This window comes from Mobula hypostoma, chromosome 20 (assembly GCF_963921235.1).
Source record: "Mobula hypostoma chromosome 20, sMobHyp1.1, whole genome shotgun sequence".
Lineage (NCBI taxonomy): Eukaryota > Metazoa > Chordata > Chondrichthyes > Myliobatiformes > Myliobatidae > Mobula > Mobula hypostoma.
The window spans coordinates 15,441,128-15,467,576 of NC_086116.1; the positions used below are offsets into that span (position 1 = coordinate 15,441,128).

At 41.7% G+C, this 26,449-nt stretch overlaps 1 protein-coding gene across 4 annotated transcripts in view; it reads right to left on the reverse strand.

Moving 5' to 3' along the window:
* ptpro (protein tyrosine phosphatase receptor type O) overlaps positions 1 to 25,367 on the reverse strand; it is a 165,726-nt gene extending 140,359 nt beyond the window's left edge. For 3 of the 4 annotated variants that reach the window (XM_063072457.1, XM_063072456.1, XM_063072455.1), the window contains exon 1: positions 25,181 to 25,284. In XM_063072457.1, coding sequence (XP_062928527.1) covers positions 25,181 to 25,255 — 75 coding nt within the window. In that variant the 5' untranslated portion in view covers positions 25,256 to 25,284. Of the gene's footprint in view, positions 1 to 25,180 lie in introns of all 4 variants that reach the window. The other variant, XM_063072458.1, reaches the window with a different exon arrangement.
* Positions 25,368 to 26,449: the final 1,082 nt, after the last annotated feature.

Genomic DNA, 26,449 nt, shown 5'->3' on the forward strand with positions numbered 1-26,449 from the left:
TAATTAACAAATCCTAAAAAGGACTGCAACTGTGACATGTCCTTTGGCCTTGGGACATCCACCACTGCTTGAATTTTCTCAGCACACTTGTGTAATTCTTGTGTGTCAATGGTGTGACCACTGTAGGTGATGATATATATGCACCATGTTAAATTTGATTCTCCTATTCGTCTTTATTATGGACTGAGAATAGGAAGGGGGAGGGGTAATCATGGTTGGGAAAAGGGAAGGAGAGAGAGGAGGGAGCGGGAAGTGCCAGAAAGAGGTTCCATAATGATCAATAAACTATTTGGCTGATGTCTCAGGGGTGGGTGTGTCTGCACCTGTGCCAAACCCCGGCTCAAGATACTCCTTCTCTATCAACTGTCCCACACCCCTCCCGAGCAGATTTACAAACCTGCTCTCTGCTCCACGTTTCCAAACACAATACTGTGCAAAACTCTTAGGCACCCTAGTTACATATGTGTACCCAAGACTTTTGCACAGTACTTCAGATGACCTCTAGGGTTTTAGGACTTTATTTCCTGCAGCGTAAAAGGACAGGAGATTTGATAGAGGTATACAAAATTATGAGGGACATAGATAGGGTAAATACAATCAGGCTTTTCCCACTGAAACTGGGTGAGACAAGAACTAGAGGTTATGGGTTAAGAGTGAAAGGTGAAATGTTTAAGGGGAACAAGAGGGCAAATCTCTTCACTCAGAAGATGGTGAGAGTGTGAAATGAGCTGCCAGTGGAAGTGGTGGAGGCAGGTTCGATTTCAACATTTAAGAGGCATTTGGTTAGGTACAACGATGGGAGGGGTATGGAGGGCTATAGCCCGGGTGAAGGTCGATGGGATGAGACAGAATAATAATGCAGCATGGACTAGATGGACTAAAATGCCTGTTTCTATGCTGTAGTACTCGATGTCTATGAATTGCTGTTCTGATGCATAGAGGTAAATATATTGTTAGCATGGCATGAGCTAAAGGGGTATGGGATTCTTAGTCTGTGCACAAAAATTCAAAGTTCGAAGTAAGTTTATTATTACCACCATATACTACCCTGACATTTATTTTCTTGCAGGCATTCACTGTAGAACAAAGAAAGATAATAGAATTAATGAAAAACTGCACACAAAGACCTATGCACAAAAAAGGCACATTGTACAAATAGAAAATAAAATGAATAATACGGAGAACATGAGTTGTAGAGATCTTGAAAGTGGGTCCAATGGTTGTGGAATCAGTTTAGTGTTGAAGTGAGTGAAGTTATCCGCACTGGTTCAGGAGCCTGACGATTGAAGGGTTATAATTGTTCCTGAACCTGGTGTCGTGAAACCCAAGGCTCTTGCACCTCCTTCCCAATGGCAGCAGAGAGAAGAAAGCATGACCTGACTGGTGGGCGCCCTTGATGATAGTTGCTGCTTTCTTGTGGCAGAGCTCATTGTAAATGTGATCAATGGTGAGGAAGGGTTTTCCTGTGACTGACCAGGCTACATCCACCATTTTTTGTAGGCTTTTCCATTCCTGAGAACTGGTGTTTCCAAACCAGGCCTTGATGCAACCAGTGAGGAAACTCTCCACTGGGCACCTACAGAAGTTTGTCAAAGTTTCAGATGACATGCTGAGTTGGTGCAAACTTCTAAGAAAGTAGGGGTGCTGCCATGCCTTTTTTGTAATGGCACTCATGTGCTGTTCCCAGGACAGATCCTTTGTACACACAGTGTATGAAACTATTAGAAGAGTAAGAACTCCAAATTAAAAGTTGGTTTACTTTTCTGCTTCCCACTGATAGATTGTTTGTGCTCCATACATCATGCCATACCCTCACATAGCATTTTTGTTTCAAGATTTTCCAATTAGTTACAAGCGGAGGACAAAACCCTTTATAAACAAAGACGTGTCATCAAATCAAGCAGGAGTATGCCTTAACTACTCTGACATGGTGGGCAGGTAGGTCAAATTTTCTTAGGTTATTCGTTTTTGTCGGAAACATGTCAAGCGTGACATCAGGGATGTGTTACAATAAGTACAGATGCATTACTCCTCTACATCTCATCAAAATCGCTGCATTCCATCTGAGATTTTTATAGTACTATTAACACTGTTGTTCTAAAGTGTTTGCTTTGTAAACATCACTGCATTTTCAATTACAACTGAAGGAGTGAATTGGACCTCCAAGAGGACCACAACCACGTCGTAGGGTTTGGAGGTTTGCCGCAGAGCTATGTTGGCTGGAGTCAGGGCTTTGTGTTTTGGCTCTTGGTAGGGTCTCCCATGCCAAGCAAGTCAAAGGGTAGAGGCCAGACTCAGAGTGGTCTACCAATCCTCCAGGTTCGGGGATTCAGCTCAGGGCTAACAATCCTGACTGGTAAAACAAAATTGTTACAGTGTTACAGAAACAAAAATGAAGAATCCCTCTAGATCTGAGTGTGACAGTATTTCAGAGTCTCCACCAAGCCCTCGCATGACTGACCGTAACGAAAACCGAGGAAGCTACCGACACGATGTAAGAAGCCCTGAACTCCGCTGAAGATGGAGGACTTCCATTGCTGCCCTAAACGCCAAGGGTGTAATGGGGAGTAAGAAGAGTAATTTAGAACAAAAAAAATTAAGATGGCATGGACAGAGAAACCTCCAATAAGCAGATTTAGAGATGGGCAGGGTAAGGGAGGAGAGATGAGGGGAGCATTGGGAGAGAAACCAAAAGCAGAGGAATTGAAAAAGTTAGCAGAACAAATGGGTAAACTGGAAGATGGCAGCAATGAAAAATTAATGTGGAAGGAGTAATCTTACCAAGGAATAACAGATGTCCCAAACGTTAGGGAAAAAACACCCACTTTCCCACCACATATGGTATCGATTATCTTGAGAATGTTTGAAGTATACTTCTATTCAATGGGGGCACTTCATTATGTACAGATACCTCTGGAACCACCTTGACATTAATACCGGATGCAACAAACACAAAGTGCTGGAGGAACTCAGCAGGTCAGACAGCATCTGTGGAGAGGAATAAACAGTCAACATTTCGGGAAGAGACACTGTTTATTCCTTTCCATAGATACTGACTAACCTGGTCAGTTTCTCTAGTATTTTGTGTTTGTCACTCTGGATTTCCAGTAACTGCAGAATCTTTTGTGTTGGTAAATAATAGACATGCGCTATCTAGAACTGAGAATGTATTACACATTAGCCCCTATTTCCCCACAAGGCTTAGTACAGCTTTAATCATCTGCAATTCTAAACTGAGGTTTCAGACCCTTATTAGCATCAATCATTCAAAAACAAATTTGCAGTCTTACGCCAAATGAGATACCCATCTAAAATTAATTCTGCAATTCATTGCTGTTCAATAATTCATTAGAACACATTCACGTACAATGCTCAATCGTAACAATGGAAATAGAAGTGATCTACCTAATGCTTAAGGCAAGAGCCCAATATTCTTCAACTTTGTTTAATACAGTACATCTAAAACCAAGCCAAATATGCACCTTTGTTTTCTTAAATAAAATAGTCGTTTTATCCTACATGATTCCAAAGTCATGAATGATTTAAAGAGCTTTCTCCAGACAGTAAATCAATATTAATATAGAAGTTAGATCTTCTATACGTAATTTGTACATACCCTATCTTCTCATGATGCTTAATATCACATTAAACATACACTGAATGGGGTATAATGCAACTCAGAAATATAATGGCAATAATTGGTTTCTAGAGGGAGATGTAATTCATTTTAAAGACACTGTCATTAAGAACCAACACTATGAACTTCAACTAGTTGTTTCCACTTGTGAATATCTAACAGTATTTGATTAAAAATTTAATTACAATAACCTCCCTATAAAGAAGCATAATCAAATAGAGTAATTTACGAAGGGATGGCAGAGCAGACTCAATGGGCCAAATGGCCTAATTCTGCTCCGTGTCTTATGGTCTTTAAAAGTACTCAGCAAAAACGTGCAGGCATGATTTTCCGCAACACAGTTCCACATATGCAATTTGCGTTTGAACATTTACTAAATAACAAGCAAAAGTAAAAATGCTTTGAGCTCATGTCTCAAAACTGGGGCATATTTGACTGGCTGCCCATTGTGGTCTCTGAGGGGTCTGCACATTGACATATTACTCAATACAAGATAGAAGCAGGCTATTCTGCCCATCAAGTCAAATCCTCTCCCAACAGAACAGACAGAATCAGTCCCAAGCTCCCTTTCTATGCTGCACTACAGTTCTGCAATCTATTCTCTCTTCTGCACCCGTCAACTCTCCTTTTCTTCCCTTGCTGACACTGAGTGGTCATTCACAGTAGCCAATTAACTTAGCAGTGTGTCTTTGGGATGTGTGAGGTAACGGGAACACCAAATGGAAACTAATACAGGCATAGGGAGAATGTACTAACTCCACACAGAAGGACTCAAGGTCAGGAGTGAAGCTGAACACAAATCTAATAATTAACCATCACTAAGTAATTTTCTTATATAAAATTGATCAGGAAAGAAACAGTACTTTGATACTGATACTAGGCTGTGATTTGAGATCTGCACAGAAACTCAGCATTTAGACTCACATTTCCAATAAACAAGTTACCCAACAACAAATAATTCATTGGTTGCAAAACTCTCAAGTAATTGGCTAATTGGTATATTATCACCTGCACCAGGAAACAGTGGAAAATGTTGTCTTGTATGACATTTCGACAGATTATTCCAAAACATCAGTACAAGGGTTAAAGCAAAAGTGGAACACAGTACAGTGTTACACTCCCCCACCTCATCCATGCTGGGGGAGGCCGAAATCCTGACCTTGCCAGCAGAGCCCAGAGTCACTTCCCAGCTGCATCCTGCATGCAGTTCAAAGGTAAAGCATTACACCTGGGAACCTGATCTGAGATCATGAGCCCCCGGCAGACCATGAATGTTTATATGGTTGCCCAGAAGAGGGGCAAGAAAATGGAAGGTTACGTCGTTTTCTAATTACCTGTTTTTGCTTTCATTGGTTTAATAATGCTAACTGAAGTTATTGCCTGAACATTTTTCATAAGCAATGCAAAGATTATTTCATTTTTAATAACCTTAATGTTTTTAAATGTCAAGGACGTTCAAGAATGCTGCGAAATCTTGACAGATGGCAAAGCTGTGGCTCTGCTATCTTTCAAAATATCCCAATGGTGTGGTAGGGGCAGACTTGTCCGGGTCTTCCCATATTGCCCAATTACTTCATGCAAGGCTTATGCACCATACAGGGCCTTGGCCCTCAGTTCTAAGATCAGCCGTGTGCTTCAGAACTCGGTTGCTTTAGGGCAATAGAGAATAAGTAGCAAGTGTGGACCCCACACTTTTAAATCTGGCCAAGCAGTTCAGACCATTTTTCAATCCACAGTGAAAATGGCATTGCTGTACAACAGCAATGGTCGATGTCTGATTTGACTCCTCCTTATATTTACTGAGGGATGTGTTGTGTCTGTACAACTACATATCAAACAAATAAAAACACACATGCAGAAAAGTTACCTGGTATATTCATATTGCAGAGAGAGAGCAACAAATCAATGCCATGTATAAATCAAAAGTCAATAATTAGTACTAAGGGGGGTTATTGAACTAAAAGAAATAGATCTATGCACAACACTTCTTCTCCGTTTAGATTAATGTTAACATAAAACTGTATATGTAACAAAACCTTTAACAGACCATATTCAAATAAACATACGAACCATAACTAACTTGACTATACTAAAGATTCCGTCTTTTGGATGCATTTTGTTTCTTTCAAGATACCCTCTGTGGACCTGTGGAATGGTATCAAGTTTGACCAACATACTGTCAAAGACAGCTTTCTCATTCTCCGGTGTCACGTTGCTGTCAGTGAAACGGTCATCTGAGAGGCAAGTCCAGTGGTTGTAATGTGTCCATCTTGTTGGATGCAATTGACTCAGGTGTGTTGTTTGGCTGAGCATTCAGTATCTTGTCCACATGACGTCTCCGTGTATGATCTCCAACATCCACTGTGTACCTCAGTGGTCCAGTTCTTGTAGCTGTCCTACCGGGTGTCCACTTGAACATCATTGCAGGTGAGTTCCGATACACAAAAAGGAAGATATCCACCTTGTGCTGTAGAGAAATGTCCCCCTTGCCCACAGCTTTAATGTACTTCTTGAAGGTTTGGATAAACCTTTCAGCTAACTTATTTGTTGCTGGGTGGTGAGGAACTGACTTGAAATGTTTGATGCCATTTTTCTTCATGAATTTTCTAAATTCTTCTGACGTGTATTGTGGTCCGTTGTCACTCACAATTTGTTCTAGTAAGCCATTTCTGGAGAAGATAGTCCTCAAGAGAAGAAACTGACTTTTCTGATGTCGTTAACTTCATTGGTATGCCCCCAGGCAGTTTGAATGAGCATCCACAGCAACCAGAAACATGGGAGTTCATGAATGGCCCAGCAAAGTCAATATGTACTCTTCGTCATGGTGAAGACGGTCACTCCCACGGGTGTAACGGTGCCTGTGGGGTTGCATTTTGACTTTATGACTTCCTGAACAGCTTTTGGCCAAGTCTTAAATTTGCCTATCTATTCCTGGCCACTACACATAGCTCCGGGTGAGACTCTTCATCTTGACTGTACCCAGGTGTCCATCAGATTCTCTAACAATCTGGTGTGCAGTTTAGAGGGAACCGCAACACAGGATCCACACATCAGTGCTCCTTGACATACTGATTAGATAGCTGGTCTCATCTCAGAGAACTCCGGAAACAAATCGTTACCATGAGCTAGCCATCCTTGCATGGTGATGTCATAGGTTTTTGGCAATGTCGGGCTATTCCATGTTTCTCTTTGTATTTCAGAATTTCTTAAAGGCTACTGGTCCACCAATATGGTGCGCAACACTTTTGCTTGGTCACAGAATGAAGATGTTTCTTCTTCAGTTGCCAACAGTGGAAGACATGACAAGTCGTCAGCGTTGCTGTGTTGTCTGGTAACCTTGATCTCTAAGTCATAAGAATGGGCTCCTAAGAAAAGTGCCCAACATTGCAACTGGGTAGCAGGTATCACTGGGATTCCATTCCAGGGATTGAAAATGGACACAACGGGCTGGTGATCTGTCACTAGAGTAAACCTCTGTCTGTAGAGGTAGTGGTGGAACTTCTTTATTCCCCATACTAGGCTAAGGGCCTCTTGGTCGATTTGTTGATTCGTCAGTAAACCTGAAGCAACTACAATCAGACTTTCAGATCCATCTTTCATAGTGTGTGATGAAACGGCTCCAATGCCATAGAAGGAGGCATCGCACACCAGTCTGATGAGCGGAGATGGGTCATAATGGGTGCGCAGTTCATCTGATATTAGTCTCTTGAATGTTGTTTCACATCTTTTGGACTATTCACACTTTCCTCCTGTCTGCAATGGGTGTGAACCAATCACTCCACTCAACCTTGGAGAGAATACCAGACGCCTTCAAGCTCTGACGTTCAGCATCCACTTTAGGACGTAGTGCGTAAGGCACTGGACGTGTTTTATGGAATCTTGCTGTTGCTGCTTCATCCCGTTCAATTCTGGCCTTCATGCCTTTGAGTTTACCAGTACCCTTCTCAAACACCTTCTCATTAGCATTAAGTGGCTATGACAGTCTCTGGTTAGTGCTACCATTTGGGCTGCAGTTGCCTGTTGGTCACACATTGAGAGCTTTGATTGTGTGCCAGTCTAGTTGATTTTGTCTCAACCATTCACATCCAAAAAGTACAGGCCCTCTGCTTTTCAACACATAAAGCTCAAACTGCTGTGTTTTGCCTCTGTACCTCAGATCACTTTCAGTTTGACTTTGAATGACACTTTTTTGCCTGTGTAGGTCTTTAGTATCACCGAGGTCTTTTCTAAAGGTAGCTTAGAAAACAGTCTGTTGTAGTCCATCTCTGAAATTACAGACAAAGATGACCCTGTATCCAGTTCCATTTTCAGTTTTACACCAGAGACATCTATTGTGATCTAGATGATTTTGTGATCTGCTTCAGTAATGCGGCACAGCTCTAGGCATGACAGCTCACCTTTGTCAGACTCTGTGTTGTCTGATTCAGTTTCACATTCAGTCACTTTATGCATTTGTTTAGTTTTGTATTTGAAACTTTGCACTGTGTGGTTTTTCTCTTTAGTTGTGCTTTTCATCTGACTTGCACACTCTTTCTATGTGGTTTTGTCTGTTGTACTTTTTCTTTTTCTTTGAATCAAGGGAGAATTTGCCACATTGATAACATTTTTGGCTTTTTGCACCATTCAGGAACATTTTGTCTGTTTCACATTCTAGACTCTTGCTGTAGTTCTGCTGCATCCTTTGCTGCAGTCTCCAATGATACTGAAATGGTCAATGCCCATGCTAAGATTAGGTCTCTTTCTGACAGGAACCTCTTTTGAATGACAAGGTTGTCCCTTAATTCACCAGAAAATCCATTTCTAAAGTCACAGTATTGGGAAAGTTTGCACAGTCTTGCAATGTATTCAGAAATGCTTTCACCCTTTGACTGGTTCATTTTGCAGTATATAAGTCTCTCAGCTATTATTAGCGGTTTTGGACTCAAGTGATTTTGCAAAATTGCAACAATTTTATCAAACGTCTTGCCTTCTGCCTTTTTAGGAGTTACCAAGCTGCATAAGAGACTGTACATTCTAGCACTCATTAAGCTAAGAAGGGGCCGGCTGGTGGTGCAGTGGCATCAGCACTGGACTTCAAGGCAGATGGTCCTGAGTTCAAACCCAACCAGGTCCCAACCTGGGCAGCAGCAGTATCTGCGCGGAAGCAAGGCCTGGCAATCTACTTCCACATCTTGCCATGAAAACTCTATGGTCCATGAGTTCACGAAGAGTCCAACTCGACTAAACGACTGAGCAACAACAAAAGTAAAGAAGTCTGGAGATTATCTGTACCTCATCCACACTGCTAACACAACAATACAGTTCAACCCTCTCCATCTACGATTCCTAGTCCTCACTGGTGCTATCAAGTTTGTCAACTTTCCCGACTAAGGCCATCATTTTCACTTCGGATTTGCTAGTTGTGCGTCTCTCATTGTGTACTGTGACTGTTACTCACGCACCCTTTACTTGCACCTGTGACCACCTTCTCTGTCACCATACTGGTTCAGTTCACTCTTTCCCCTCACTGCCTCTCTCCCTTCCTCTGAATTCTGTCTTCTCATGACTGTCAGTGCAGCTGGTGATATCTGCTGACATTCAGGTTTATGCTCATCGCCATTCTGTTGAGTCTCCACAACTGCGTATCAAAAAAATAAAAGCACTCATGCGAGCAGAAGTTGATGTGTATATTTACTTTGCTGAGAAAGCAACAAATCAATGCGTGTGTAAGTTAGCAGTCAATAATTAGTGCTAAGGGGAGTCATTACATTAAAAGAAACAGATGCATATACTACAGGATGCATTAGGAGTTTGCAGTACGTGAGCCCCCAGCTCAAGAGGCAGAGTTCTCTGACCAAGCCTCACTAAATGACCCAACTGCATAACCTTAGTCAATACTTCTGTGCATTATGAGCAGAGTAGACAGGTAAAATATGCCAAAGCCTTACTGATGACAGAGAGTGTCAATAACATTGCCTCTTCCTGGTTGTGGTCACATTTGCACTACACACAGTTACCCGACAAATAATTAATCAGTTGTTAAGATCTCAAGTAATTAGTATATTATCACCTGTACCAGCAACCAGCAACTTATATGTGTGTTGCTTGAAATTCCAGCATCTGCAGATTTCCTCGTGTTTGCGCTAAAAAACATTGTTTTGCTGACATTTGTACAGATTATTCCAAAGCATTAGTACAAGGGGAAAAACAGTAACAGAATACGGTACATAGTGTTACACTTACAGAGAGAACGCAGGGCAGATAGACGAATAAAGTGTAAAATCACAATCACCATTTTGCCTAGCAATTGAATCACAGTATGATTATTTTCAGTGCAAATGTAGATTTAATTAATCCAAAAACACATTTGTAACCATACCCTGGTGAAACAAACTGCTCTCGAGTCATCCTTGCCATTAAATTGACGACACAGTTCCCTGGGCAACATTCCTTTTAAAGTGTGGCAGGGAATTTTCTAGGGCGCATTGTAACTGCATGGTGTTAATCCCACAAACCGGGGAACTTGCATGCAAATAGAGTGCTTACATAAACCTTAAGGCTCTTCCATACCTTCAACAAAGGCAGCAACATCATGGTTCTCCCAAATATGCTGTCCCCCTCCACCCCACAATACAGACGGTCCCATAATGCAGGGGTTCCCAACCTTTTTTAAGCCATGGCGCCTTACCATTAACCGAGCGGTCCGTGGACCCCATGTTGGGAACCCCTGCTCTAATGCAACCTTCCCTCCACCCCCGTTCATAATCCAACTGCCCCTCCCTTCCTACCCAGCTGAACTGTCCGATTCCCTACTCTCAACCTCCTGCCTGCCTCTCCAATCCCTGACATTTTAAGTACCAAGCCAAGCCTACTGAGGTCTCAAGATATTGACATCTCAAAATGACAGTGTCTCAAGCCAAGTCACAAGCTTCCCAAAGCTCTTCAGCTTAGACTACTGTGTATTTATGAAATGATTTAGTTCACCTCCTTATTAATGGAGACACAGTTGTTTTAATTAAGCTGGTAGCTTTCCAATGCTTCTGGGTATGTTCCAATATACACCACTAATATTAAAAAACCAAACCTCGGAAAACATAATTAAACTGTGAATTAATGCATAAAGTCACAGTTGTGTAAATGTTAATCGTAAGTCAGCTGTGAGCAAGAATAATACCTGTTAAATGCATTCACGCTATTTAATTTGATGTCTGTACCTTTCATTGTTCTGTCAAGCATCAAAGCTTCTGATGTGAACCAAAAAGAATGAGCTTCTACCTGGAAATGAATGTACTGATCCTGAAGAATGATCAGAACAAATGTGACCACTGATTAATACGTCACTGTAAAGTTTGAGCGGTTTAAGTCCTTCAAAAGAGAGACCAAAGAATGCAATTAAAAACTAGCTTCTTGCTACATCCTTTCAAAAAGGGACAGAAAATCTGGGATCGGTTCAACTTGCCCACTACTTGTTGACAGAATTTCAGATGGTGATGAGAGGGCGTACAGGAGCGAGATATATCAACTAGTTGAGTAGTGTCACAATAACAACTTTGCCTGCAACATCAGGAAGATCAGCGAGCTGATTGTGGACTTCAGAAAGGGTAAGACAAGGGAACACATACCAGTCCTCACAGAGGGATCAGAAGTGGAAAAGGTGAGTAAATTCCAGTTCCTCGGTGTCAATATCTCTGAGGATCAAACCTGGACTCAACATATCAATTAACACACATAAAAGTTGCTGGTGAACGCAGCAGGCCAGGCAGCATCTCTAGGAAGAGGTGCAGTCGACGTTTCAGGCCGAGACCCTTCGTCACCAGCAACTTTTATGTGTGTTGCTTGAATTTCCAGCATCTGCAGAATTCCTGCTGTCAACATATCGATGCAGCTACAAAGAAGGCATGACAGCTGCTATACTTCATTCAGAGTTAGGAGTTTGAGAAGGTTTGGTATGTCACCAAAAGCACTCAAAAATGTCTACAGATGTACAGTAGAGAGCATTCTAACTGGTTTCACCACCATCTGCTATGGGGAGTGGGGAGAGGGGGTTGCTACTGAACAGGATCAAAGCAAGCTGGAGGGAGCTGTAAACCTGGTCAGCTCCATCATGAGCACTAGCCTTTGTAGTGTCCAGGACATCTTCAAAAAGGAGGTATCCATCATTAAGAACCTCCATCACCCAGGTCATGCCTTGTTCTCGCTGCTGCCATCAGGAAGGAGGTACAGAAGCTTGAAGACACACACTCAGTGATTCAGATTCTGATACCTGCCACCATATCTTTTGGTTTCCTACTGCAACATTGCCAAATTCAGCAGAGATCTCTACACTGGTAGAGTTTCTGCTGGCATATTATGGAGCGCACATTGAGTTCTTGTGCCTAAGTGCTTAGCACTTTTATTTTAAGGTTGCCCTCCCCAATCAGTATCATCTATATCTTATTCCATCCCAATCACAGTGGTCATCTACACTGCTGATTTCCATTCAAAGGTTAAGTTTGCTTTGCAAGATTTAAGTGATGTTTGCTTTCTTATCTAAAGCAAAGAAAAACCACACATGATCACTTACTACCTTTGCCTTGAGTGATTTATTGTGGTATTCTCAAATCTATTATATTTACATTGCACACTATTTCTAGCTCCAGTCCACACACACATCACACCGGCCTCTATAGGTATTGCCTTCTTTCTTCCCTGTGTGTGCTTCACCTATCATCCACCTGTCTGTCTCAATTCCACTCTTCCCACTTGGCACTGTCTGTCCATCATCCTTCGTCCTCACCTCAGTCTATCACCTGGTAGCCCATGTATCATCCTTCCCCAGCTCAGATATTGCCCATTCATGTCCCCGCCACCCCCACCCCTCAAACACTGAGAGAAAAAACAAGTTACTTCCCACTGAGAGTCCACATGGCAGTGTGTACCCTACTCCAACAAGCATCAAACTCTTCCAAACTGAGGCCAACTTACTGTAAATCAGGGGCTCCCAACCTCGAGTCCACTGACCCTTTGCTTAATGGCACTGGTCCAAGGCAGAGAAAAGGTGGGAACCCCCTGATTTAAGAGGATTTCAGTTCTTCTCAGCGTATATGGAACAAGACTTTAGGCTTGACAGTCAGATCTGTTGTAATGTGAGTGTAATTAAAAGTAAGTTAATACTAATTAGGATATCGGGGGGGGGGGTCTACTTCCGTTGTTGTTCTTCCGGTGGCCCTCGTGTACCTAGTGTTCCCGCCATGCCGTACGGGTTTCACAACGTAACATATACGTAACGTTTTGAAGTTCGAGATAATGTTGTTTCTTTGGCATGAAGTTGTACAGTGTGCCTTTTCCAAAGTAGAAGTTACCACAAGATCGGTCAAAACTTTTGAAAGTATCAAACTAATCTTCACCCACTGAAAGCACAGTAGAACCCCATTAGTTAACCACCCAATCAGTCAGAAATCATAATGACCTGGCATCTGGTCGACTCGTTACTTTGGAACCTAAGCAGGGCTTTAGAGGGCAAAAAGACGTGTGGCCTCAACTAGGGTCCTGAGTGCCCGTGTACTGCCCGATCCCTTTACACTTAATGAGTTCACTGGAAGATACCATCTGACACAAAGGTAGTATAAAGAGATATAGGAACAAAGAAATAAGAGTCTGTTTGGGTACTAACTAGAAGAACATCAAACAGTCCAGAAAATCTGTTAATCCACCAAAGTCCAAAGGCTTTCTAATCAGGTAGAATTCAAAGCTTTTCATTGCCCCTATAATTTTATAACTCTTGGGAGATCAAATGGCAATCCTGAAGAATAAGTAACCTTGATTATATCGTAGAACAATAAACTGCTGGAATAAGCTGCAGGTTGAGCTGTATCTGAAGGGAGCTAGGGAGGGGAGAGGAAGGGAAGGTGGAATTGTTGACATTTTAACTTGAAATGTCAGCAATTCTCCCCTTTCCTAATCCACAGTGCTAAATTATGCCCTCTAATGGCCAGTTTTGAAGGAAAAACAGCAAAGTGAGCCAAGGGACATCTCAGGCTTCCTCTCTAACATGGGAGTGGGAAGTGAGCAGAGGGTCAAATAGTGGTACATCTACTCTGTCGTTGACCGGCTGAGAGAAAGCTTTGAGTGCGCTTAATACCCGTCACTCAGTCTTACCCCGTGGAGGGTTGGCCAAGGCCAGAATGGGAAAAAGATTGGTGCAGGTAAATGCTTTTGATTATTCAAAAATATTTATCAGAGGAAGTTAAAAACTGATGAGCAGTTTAGAGTGGCAAGGGTTCACAGATTTCCTTAGTGTAAACAGACAGGGCCTTAGGACTCACTGGACAAGGTAGACTCACCAGTGACAACCTGCTCCACAAGTCGGATCCCTCTCAGATGTGGAAGCTCTGTTTCCCCAGAGGGTGAGTCCACACAGCGGCCTGGCTCCAACATATTCAGCCCACTGGGATTATTTCCGATTCTAATCTCTGATCACTAACAGGTTTAGTACAAAGTGACCACATCCAGGGTCCCTCTATCAAACCTATACTGTCTGGAATTTAGATCAGGGCAACTTTATTGAAGAATGCAAAAATTTAGAGACTGGAGGGGGAAAAAACCTGCAGATGTCAGAAAGCTGAAACAGAAGCAAAGGATGTTTCAAGTGTTCAGCTGGTCAGGCAGCATCGATGGAGAGAGAAATACAGCCCGTGTTTCAGATCAGTAACATAGAACATTACAGGGCCTTTGGTCTACGATGTAATGCCAACCTCTTAACCTACACTAACAACATGTTAACCCTTCCTTCCTAAATAGCCCTCCATTTTTCTATTATCTATGTACCTATCCAAGAGTTTTTTAAAATACTTCTAATGTACCTGCATCTACCACCATTCCTGACAAGGTGCTCCACGGACTCAGTATGTTGTGTATAAAACTTAACTCTGACACCTCCTCCCTACATTTTTCTTCAACCACCTCATTGAGATTACACTATTGTTCCCTCCGGCTCAAATTAGCATCAGAAGCTAATCAGTAAACATTTTCAATGACTGAAAGTAAAAATAATTTCTGACATTTGGGAGAGTGTTCAAAATACAATGATCCTTTTGGTCAAGTTAAAATTCTTCAAAGTGCACTATAAGCACAGCAATTTTCCCCTGCTGTGCTGTGTGAAAACGGCAGGTTTTTGCTTCAAAGGAGGGTTCTCTGTGCTTCTGCACCCTGAAGTTTGTCCATCATCCATTGAAAAGCTGTCACAGGAACCTAGGAAACTGCATGATTAGAATGTACAGGTTTCACACAAAGGTTTGAAAAATCACCTAATGCCTCATATTTAAAAGAGAGTGAACTGGAGTGAATAAAAATCACATCTCTCAATCTTTTCAGCTGGATCTTACATTTGGTGTGGAGGACTGAAGGTGAGAGAGAAGTTAAAGCAAAAAGGTCTTGTGTCAGCTAAGGTCGTGGCAGGAAGAGAAGGTCAGATTTCTGACTATCTTTGGTGATTGGAAAATCTACCACGAATGTTCCCCCATTAGTTGGGAACTGAAGGGAATCAAACTCAGGCTCTGGCTAAGGTCATAACCTTCATATAATGTTTGGACACTCACCATCTTAAAAGTAATAAGATGAATGGCTTTGGAAATTTGTCTCCAAGATTGGGTATGGTGCAATAGAAGCATAACTTTATAAAAATAAGACCATAATTAGACTACTCAGCCCATTGAGCTCTGCCATTCTATCATGGCTGATTTATTATTCCCTCTCAACCCCATTCTCCTGCCTTCTCCCCATAACCTTTGACACCCTGACTAATCAAGAACCCATCAGCTTCTGCCTTAAATATACCCAATGACTTGGCCTCTATCGCTGACTGTGGCAATGAATTCCACAGATTCACCACCTTCTGGCTAAAGAAATTCCTCCTCATCTCAATTCGGAAGGAATGTCCTTCTATTCTGAGGTTGATCCCTCTGGTCCTATACTCACCCAGATAAATCCATCCAATAAAATTCTCTTATTTCTTCAATTAGTTCTACTGGATTAAATAAGGAAAAATAAATCCTATCCTAGGGTATGCTTCTTTTTAAGCAATCGTCAACAGCAAGATTTTGTTAACATATCTTTAAATGAACAGAACAAGGTTGGAAGTGATTTAGGCAGCAGTGAAATCAGGCAAAATAAGCCCTGCTTTAATCATACCATTTTTGACAGCTAATGTGGTAAGGCAATGTTAATTTAAGGAGAACTACAGTCAATTATTTTCTAAAAGCAGTATCTGACTGGAAGCCAAGTGTTAAGACAGTTACCAGGTAGAGCTCCATCTCACAATATACAATGAAATTTCACACTTCATTGAAAAATTAAAGAACTACATTTCATTGTTCCTTGGGATTGATGGAATACAACTTTATTCTGACCTAGTCAAGGAACTAGAAAGCAACTCACGGGTCATAATTGTTCAGAAGTATACAGTGGTTAGTTAGCATGTGGTACATAATACTGAATTGGGTGTCAACGTCTATGTGGCAATTTAATTACTGTATAATAATATGTTTAAACATTGACAACAAATAATCTCAAAAACCAGAGGGCAATTAAAGCAGAAAAGGATTCTAGTTGTATTTGTCATATTCTTCAACATCTGAAACCATTGCAGTCAAGGTGTTAGATCTGAAAATCAAACAAAAAACAGCTGGAAATCTAAACACAGAATGATGGGAGTTTTCAGCAGCTCAGGCTGAAACTAAAGGAATAGAAACAGAGGGAACACCGGAGAACAGAGCCCCCTGACCGGAAATGAAAAGGAGACAAAAAAAGAGCTGCAGGGATTGTGGGGGTGGGGAAAACTGGAGTGACCATGGGGATGTCCATGTGCGAACAGGAGCAGTGAGAGGTGATAATGTAAGCAAAAGGACCAGGAGCAGAAGAATGGCGAAGTTGCAAAAAGCTGAACTAGAAGACATGCCCGTAAGGTCAGGTTGAGCATATCCTCCATTCCCAAAACAAAATGAAAAGGAAAAGAAAAGCTGAGATAATACATCAGATGGATGACTGAACAAGGATAAGGTTGCCCGGTCCCCAGTTCATACTCCACCAGCCCCACATTCATTCGATCACTGTCCACAATTTCTACCACCTTCAAAGAGATTCCACCACCAGACACGTCTTTTCCTCTTCTCCCCATTCAGCATTTTGTCATACCCTTTCTAATTCCTCTCTTCCATTCCCACAACTACTTTTCCTTCTTCTGGCACTTTCTCTGGCAACAACTGTACTTTCACCTCTTCCCTTCCCACCAGCCAGGGACTAAAAAATTCTTTGCATGTGAAATGGTGACTCACTTTCAGTTCCTTTAATCTAGTGTACTGCATTCAGTGCTCACAACATGGTCACCTTGATCACCCGTGTTCAGTTCACCCGGGAGATTGCAAGCTCCCTGTTGCCAACCACGTTAATTCCCTCTCCCACTCTGACCTATCAGACTGCAGCATCCTGATTGATGCCCAATCCAAGCTTAAGGAACAGCACTTAATTTTCTGTCCGTACATACTGCAGAACTGGGAATGTGGCTGTGGCCAGCAGCCATCGACATCGCACTGAACGGACTCACTCTGCGGCTATCTCCGTGGTCATTGGCTTTCAGGACAGCTTCACTTGCCTCGGTGGCTCATGGCTGTGAACTCACTTTTGGGGACTCTGCAGTTCGATGTTTAATGTTAACTGTGTGTTTTTTATTTGTTTTGTGTGCTTTGTGCGTTTGATGGTCTTGTGATATGGGTTCTATCTTTAAAAGGGTTCTCTGGTTTTCTTTGTTTTTGTGATCACCTGCAAGAAGACAAGTCTCAGGGGTTGATAATAAACGTACTCTGAAATTGATTTCTTGGTTTTTATCAGTGATCGAACTGCGATATTAGCTCAGCTTCCCATTTCACCCCTCACCACAGACAGTAACTGGGTAGAATAACGAGAAGGACAATGTTCTGGACTTAACGGTTTTAATCCAAGGTCGCTGAAAGTGAACACCATGACAATAGTTAAACATGTGGTTTTCATCTTTCAAAATTGCCCAGATTCTCAAAATAAACTAGAACAGAAACTGCAAAACTAACTCTTACTTAATAATGAAGGGATAGAAACCAGTTTGTCGGGTATCTGTAATTGAGAAATGCTGGAGTCCAATATTAGGAAAGTAGTTACACAACCCTCAGAAAATCATAATCCAATCAGGTAGATTTACACTAAACAACAGTAAAATCATGTTTGTCAATTTTATCAGCATTCTTTGAGGGTGCACCTAGTATGGTGCATACAAAAAATGTGGTATATTTGGATTTCCAAAAGGGCTCATGGTATTTGTGGTAATATTCATCAGAACAAATGAAAGATTGGTGTAGGGTAGGAATAAACAGCTCAGTTTCAGGTTGGTAAACTGCAGCTAGAGAGTTGCCATGGGGATCAACGCTGAGATCACAGTTATTTGCAATTCTTATTAATGACTTAGATGAAGATTCAGAGTTGATTGTAGTGGTCAAAGCTAACTAACAGTACACAGACGGGTGGGAACACAAGTTGTGTGGACACGAACAGCCGGCAAAATGGCTGGGAGCCAGCAAAAAGGTGGCAGATGGAGTAGAATGCGGGGAACACGCGAAGTTATCTACTTTGGTAGAAAGAACAAAAGCAGATTATTTGAATCGTGTGAGACTATTGAATCGAGTGTTGGGAGAGATTTGTATGCCTTTGTACAATAAACACAGATGGTTAGCACGCAGGTATAGCAAGTAATTAGGAAGGCAAATGAAATGCTAGCGTTCATCACAAGGAGTCTGAAGTATGAAAGCAGAATAGCCTTGCGACAGGCACACAGGGATTTGCAGAGAACACATTGAAGCACTGCATGTAATTTTGGTCCTGTTATTGAAGGACATAATTGCTTCGAGAAGATTTACTATAATGACTCCTGTGACAATGTAGATGTCATATGAGAACACATCAAGCCTATATTGGCTTGAATTTAAAAACTGCAAATGTCAGAAATTTGAAATAGGAACAGGGAATGCTGTAAGCGTTCAGCAGGTCAAGGCAACATCAGTGGGGAGAGAAATAAAGCCAGTGTTTCAGATAAAAAAACATAGAACATTACAGGCCTTTCGGCCCACAATGTTGTGCTAATCTTATAATCAACTCCAAGATCAATCTTACACTTCCTTCCTACACAATCCTCCGTTTTTCCATCACCCATGTGTCTTAAAGGCCCCTTATGTATCTGTCTCTACAACCACTCCCAGCAGGGTGTTCCACACATTCACCACTCTCTGTGTGAAAAAATCCCCTATATTTTCCTCCAATCACCTTAAAATCACCTCGGGAGAAGATGGCGGTGCGACGACAGCGCGCGCGGCCTCTCCGGTGATGAATACTTGTTATCTGTCAAGTAGGGGACCGTGCACAATCCTGTGATTTGATGGAGACAGACGTGAGTGCATAGCGGAACATCTGGAAAACTTCTGAAATGTCCGCTTCGCTGCCGCTGCTACTGTGTGGTAACAGGAATCTCTGGAGCTGAAGGCCTCGAAATCCTCGGCTTTGCGTGTTTCAGCGGCCGGGGAGAGGTCGAAGGCGCTCGGCAGAGGATGGTGCTCGGGAGGCTGTATCGGAGAGGCTGCTCGGAAGCTCGGTGTTTTCGGACGGATGGACTCAGGGTCGGCTGTGGTCGGCTGCTTCCAAGGTATCAGCAAGTTGACGGTGCCTGGAGGTTTATGGCAGGAGTTTCTCCCTTTTGCCGCCTGCTATCAGGGACTTGGGAGTCGATCAACTCAGGGACTTTGAGACTATTTTCTTCACTGTGCCCATGGTCTGTTCTTCATCAAGTTATGGCATTGCTTTGCACTGCTGTAACTATATGGTATAACTATGTGGTTTTGTCAGTGTTAGTCTTTGGTTTGTCCTGTTTTCTGTGATATCACACCGGAGAAACATTGTATCATTTCTTAATGCATGTATGCATTTCTAAATGACAATAAAAGAGGACTGAGTGTTCTCATAATCTAATTATGCCCTCTAGTATTAGCCATTTCCAACATGGGAAAGGAAATCTCTGGCTATTCATTCGATCTATGCCTGTTACATCTTGTACAACTCTATGAAGACACTCCTCTTCAAAGAGAACAGCCCTAGCTCACTCCATCTTTCCTCTTAAAACAAGTTCTCTAATCTAGGCAGCATCCTGACAAACTCCTCTGCACACTTTCTAAAGTTTCCACATCTTTCCTATAATGAGGCAACCATCCTTCCTATAATGAAGCCTTCATTGGAACCAGAAATGTGAAGTATATTGGAGAGAGAAAGTGGAGCAAACAGCAAATCTCTGGTAGAGAACAGACCAAATTTACCAAGTTAATGATTAATTTTTTAAAACGCTGTTAGAGACAACTATTAAAATTAAACTATTAAAAAGAGCTACATGCATGGAGAGGAACGTTGTTAAATTTAATATTAAATCTCAAAGACTGTAATGTTCACAGATGGTACATGAGGTGGTGCTCCTTGAGCATATGTGGACCATCGTAGGGGGGCCAGAGATAGACAGGTCAGTGTGGGAATGCAAGATGTTAAATTAGTGACTGGATTCTGCAAATTCAACATTGTCCCTGTGACATTCTAACTAGCACCTAATTGACTGCCTTTTAACAATCTAAATACACAATTTGTCTATCATCTTGCTATTTACATTCTCAAAGAACTCTAACAGTGCTTGTCAAACATTGTTTTCACTGAGTCACTGCACAAAATCTGGTTCTTCAGCCCATCAAATTTATGCTGAACATCAAGTATGAAATTACACTAATCTCATTTTATTCCCCCTACTTCTCCATCACTACATCCCAGAATCACTCCCTCAGCAGAAATTTATCACGGCCAATTAACTTTTTGACCTCATGTATTTGGGGAAATGGGAAACAATGCATGTAGTCACTCTATGGGAGAATGTGCAAACAAAGACACTGCCCAGGATCAGTTAAACGGAATATTATTTAACAGTTAACAGTTATAATTTTGAGCATTTTTAATCTTATTCCCAATATTTTCTGCTTGTTTACACTGAATCCTCTATATTGGTGAGACCCATTGTGAATTGAGGACTGCTTTGTGAAGCCCCTTTGCTCCATCCACCAAAAGTGGAATTTCCCAGTGGCCAACCATTTTAATTCCAACTCCCCTTCCTGATCTGACATGTTGGTAAACGGACTCCTCTTGTGCCACAATAAGCCCACCCTCAAGGTGGAAGAGCAACATCTTATATTCCTAATGGGTAGCCTCCAACCTGATGGCATGAATATCGACTCCTTCTGGTAAAAATAAATTCCTTTCCCCCCCCCTTCTCTCCTCCCTTCTCCGGCTGATTGCTGCCATAGCAATAACCTCTTGCCCAACGTCCGCAAGACCAAGGAGGTTATTATTTCCTTCCGGAGAAGGAAATAGAAGTCCATGTGCCTGGCTTCATCAGAGGACCAGAGGTGGGGAGGGTGAGCAACTTCAAATTCCTTTGTGGTATCATTTTTAGGGCCTGTCCTGGGCCCAGCACATAAGTGCAATTACGAGGAAAAGCACGGCAGTGCTTCTACTTATTCAGGAGTTTGTGAAGACTCGGGATGACATCTATTGACAAACTGCTATAGGTGTGTAGTGGAGAGTATATTGACTGGCTGCATCACAGCTTGGCATGGAAACACCAATGTCCTTCAGTAGAAAATCCAACAAAAAGTAGTGGATATGGCCCAGTCCATCACGGGCAAAGCTTTTCCCTCCACTGAGCACATCTGCATGAAAATGCTGTCGCAGGAAAGCAGCATCCAGCATCAGGGACCCCCATCACTTAGGACATGCTCTCTTCTCAATGTTGCCATCAGGAAGAACGTCCAGGAGCCTCAGGGCTCACACCACTAGGTTCAGGAATAGTTACTACCCCTCAGGAACCAAACGTGAAAACTTCACTCAATTTCACTTTTCCAATTGTTGAAATGTTCCCACAACATTCTGACTCACTTTCAAGGACCTCTCATCACATGTTCTTGACATTTATTGCTTATTTATTATTATTTGTTTCTTTTTGTATTTACACAGTTTGTTGTTTTTTGTACACTGGTTATACACCCAAGTTGGTACAGTCTTTCACTGATTCTGTTACGGTTATAATTCTATGGATTTGTTGAGTATGCCCACAAGTAAATGAATCTCAGGGTTATACGTATATGGTGAGATATATGTACTTTGGTAATAAACTTACTTTGGACATGTATGTGGCAGTACCTTTGTTTCAACTGGTTTTATTTTTCTTTTGCCCCAATATGACAATATTTCTTTTACAGTAATTTTTGCATTAACACCTTTGGTCTGCACTCTATCACAGGCATTCAAAGTGCATTTATTGTCAAAGTATGTATACTTCATACAACTTTGAGATTTGTCTCCTTACAGGTAGCCATGAAACAAAGAACGGTGATAGAACCCATTAAAAAGATTGTTGAACACCTAACGAGGAGAGAGAAAAAGCAGCAAATCGTGCAAACAATAAAGCAAGCAAACAGCATTCAGAACTGAAATTCACAATACGAGGCATCACTGCGGCCAATTCTCTTGCTTCACTGCAGATTAAAACATGCTTGACTTCTCTCATTCTCCAACATTGAACATTACTTCTGTTTCTCTCCTCTCAGACGCTGCCTGACCTGCAGTACTGTACCTCCAGCATTAAGCTTCTGTTTATAATCCAAAAGCTATTTGCTAAGGTAACGAATGAGGACATCAGCTCAGGTGGGGAAAATGTAGGACAAAAGGATGCCATATCAGGGTTGAAGTTTATCCATTCTTGACCAATACAAGGAGGAATTTCCTCTCAGAAGGACCATGAATCTGAGATTCTGTACATCAGAGATTTGTGGATGGCGAGTCATTATGTTCAAGTCTAGAGGTGAATAAATTAATAGGAAAAACTTGAATCGGGGTGTTGGGAATCAGCTAGCCATAGCACCCATCATTTCACTGAATGTCAAACAAAAAGGTTCTGAACAGCTAAATCACCAACAGCTATTGTTTCCCACAATTTTTACATCCACCTGAAACAGTGGCAGCCTCATTTAAAATGTCTCATCTGAAAAAGATCACCTCCAACACTGCAACACACTCCCACAGTCTGTATTATGGTCCTCCTTGGAGTAGGTCTTGGGTACAATAATATCTGAGACTCAAGAGCATCAGACCTATCAAGTAAGTTCAGATCAGTTTGTAAATCATCATTCCACTTAAAATTTAAAACAAATCTCCATGAGTATTTCTATTAATAGTGTTTTTGAAATACCAGTACAGGTTTGAGATATTTAAATATATTCTAAGTAAACTTGTGAAATTAAATAATACATGCAGGCAAGCAACTCTAGCTGAGGAGATTGATCCAGACATTATGCAACAATAACTCTCCGTGATTCTTGCTCATACCTGTATATGATGCATAATTCAAAGCAAATATAAATCTTCTCATTTTACATTAGAAGAATGTTATTTCTTCCAACTTTAACTTTAATTTCATGCTGCAGAGCCAGCTGCTCTGTGATTAAGCATGCCTTACGTGTGAAAATTCATTCACAGATGGATCACAAAACAGAAATCTTATAAATAACACGCTTTTACCCAGGAAGAGACTTGACATCAAGCTGAGCATTAGTGCACGACAAGTAAAACAGATTTACATTGAAGGACTGTGCACTTGGTTATAAAACACTTCAGCTCTTACATTTACACTCCTGCTTGACAGCACTGACCAGCATTTATTCTGCAGGGTGGCTAGAGCAGGGTTTTCAACCTCTGTGTCTTAGGGTGAAATCAGGCAACCTGTTACACCTGATGCCGGACCCAAGTACTTCCAACAGAGAATAGCTGGAAGCAGGGAAGAAGGAACAACTCGAGCTATTCCCTATCCTGTTACGGGAGGATTCAAGTCTAGTCATCACATGTACCTCAGAACATAGGGAGAACGCGTACAGTGATACAATGAAAATCATGCAGGGGAAGATATCGTCCCTGTAGCTGAGAAGTGACAACTCATTACAGACCAGAGACTGAAGCCAGGAGCTACCCTGCCTTCATGCTTCTCAACCAGGAAATGTAATAAACGAGGATCAACTTACACTTTGGGATATGTAAACCTTCAGCACCTTTAACACTGGGGAGTCATTTGCCCAAGATTTTGTCGTAAGTGCTTTACGTCCAATGAAGTGGTCATTGTAGGGATGCATGAAACACAGCAATCTCTCAAAAATAAACAACTATTTGAGGGACAGGGGATACGTTCCCTGCTCTAATACAAAAGAAAGCCAAATCTGCTGCATCCTCCCAAGGAAGCAGGCACACTTGGCTGTTTCTCACACTGAACCAGAATTCAGAGTGTGGGCCTCCCTCAGAATCAAAATGGTCTGGATGTTTGTACTCAAGTCTAAAATAAAGCACAAAAGGATGCCTACATTACTGGGTGTGATTAAGCCAGATTCAAGACTGTGCAAATTTTTAAATTATGAAGAGCCTCGGAACAATCAGAAAGAAAGAATACAGAAGGTGGAAACTTTCCAGACTCGTTATGTATGGGCAGAATACAGTCTCGCCTTTCAACCTAGATGTAGCTCCTGGCATCTACCTAACTGGGCATTACCTCTGGTCCACAGCACATCTGTCCATTACTATCAATCTAGAGGCCTGGGGATTTCCTGATGCACTATGATTTGGATTTATGCAAATTTACCTCCACAATTCCACCCCCCGCCCATGTTTGGAAGTGTGCTTATTCTATATACACAGATCCGTAATTCTTGTTTGTAAATTTACATCGTTAACAATTACCAGTTTCTTTCCATCCATCAGAACAGCCCAATTATACATTTTGTTTAACCTTAGGTGTCTTAAGTCAAATTTACCAAAATATATTCACACATGTCACAAACATTTTCCAGGCAGCTCCTGTAGTTTGGAAAGGGCTACAAATGACTGTTAGGACTATTAAAAGGCAGTGTGGTTACCCTTGGGAAATGTGTCAATTTAAACTCATGAAATGAAAGGGTCAACGTTCTTGTAGTCTCCTTGGACCCCAATTATTTAAAAATACATTAATTTTGCTGGAAGCTAAAAGGGTAAACAACGCTTGATTGTTAATTTGATCTAAATATTAATCCACAATTACAAAAAAGGTTGGAAAACATATAAGCAGCTCCTCTTTCTAAAAGAAAGTGCCCAGCTACTACAGAATACACCTAAGGTGACTAAACCCGAAAACAGAATTAAACCAGACCAGAATATAGCAGTGCTATATAAAAAATAACTTCATTGCGCCTGCAAGCATATTATACTAAATCGAGCTTTTGTGTTGGCTTTGGTGAAACCACGTAGCGGGGTACAGGGGAGACCTTAACAAGATGCTAAAATATATACAGGCTATCAAACAATTGCATCAATTCCACTCTCCTTTGCATATATCAATGCTCCTCAGTTGAACTGCTGAACAGACTTTATTCTGAAGTGCCGCTGCTATTAAGACTCCGTTCTACCTACCTTTACGGCGAAAAGGAAACAAGTGATAAAAAGCACCATTGAGCAAACGGCTCCTCTCTGCAGATCCCAATGCATTTAATGAAGATGGAGAAATCTGGCAAGGGGCAAGGCTGCTGACACAGACAATGGCGCTTTCCTGCAGCATCTAATCATTTGCTGCGCCCCCGCTCACTCTGCATGCTGCATACTGGGTCCTTGATGTCTTCCCCCCTACCCACCCTCCCTCTCGTTTACTGTCACGACTCTGCCTGGAACTAATACACTGGGAAAAATCCTGCATGCACTCTAGTTTTCCTCATCGTTTTCTACAACACACAACTGATCAACTCCTTCCTGCAGTCCGTCCATCCGTGTGTGTTTGCGCTGCATTTGATCAATGTGCAGGGAGCATCCCCCCATACAAAAAGCCCATTCTCTCCCTGTAACCCCACCCCCACCTCTCCGTCTTTCACAGACTCTGACTGCAGCTTGTAACCAACCATGCGGCCCGCTTTGAATACCCGAGAGCTTTCGCTTCCTTTCCATTAACCGATCAGTCTCTCGTCCTATCTAGGGCAAGAGATATCTGCAAACACCGTAGAAGCTGGCGGCGCAAAGGGAAACAAGGCGACTGTTCGAATATGTTGCTAATTACAGAGTGTCAGACTGGAATGTTCATTTGAGACTAAAATTTAGACTCATTCTGCCTACGGCAGCACTCCCTTTTCTAACGTTAGAGGGCTTGGTCCTTCACTCTGTGGAGGGTTGTGGGCAGACATTTCATTAATGCGTGATTCTGGTTTGTAAGGTCACAAGCATCATCTTCCTTCCAGCCCACGAACAAAGAAAAGTTCTCAATTGTCAGACTATAGTGGAATAACATTAAATCAGAATGGATGAACAAGGAAAGGTGTTTTTTAAATTATTTATGAGCAATTTTTCCAGTCCCTCAACTCGTTTTATACAAATATGCTGCACAATTTAATATAGTTGAAACACTAATACAAGTCATGAATTAAATATAATGATAACCAAATCCTCACATACCTGCCATTAGTTGATCTGTCCTTCCCCCCCAATTTATGCATATTAACTACAATTCGTGTGTTATTCATAATTACTTTCAGTGATTATTATTCCACAGAAGTAACTATTCATAATTCATGCTGAATATTTGTCTTTGTCTCCTACTCTTTATCTCATGGTCCACTCTCCTCTTCTACCAGATTCCTTCCTCAGCCCTCTGGCCATCCCCTCTTGCACGGTAATGATTAGATATCAGAGGTATGG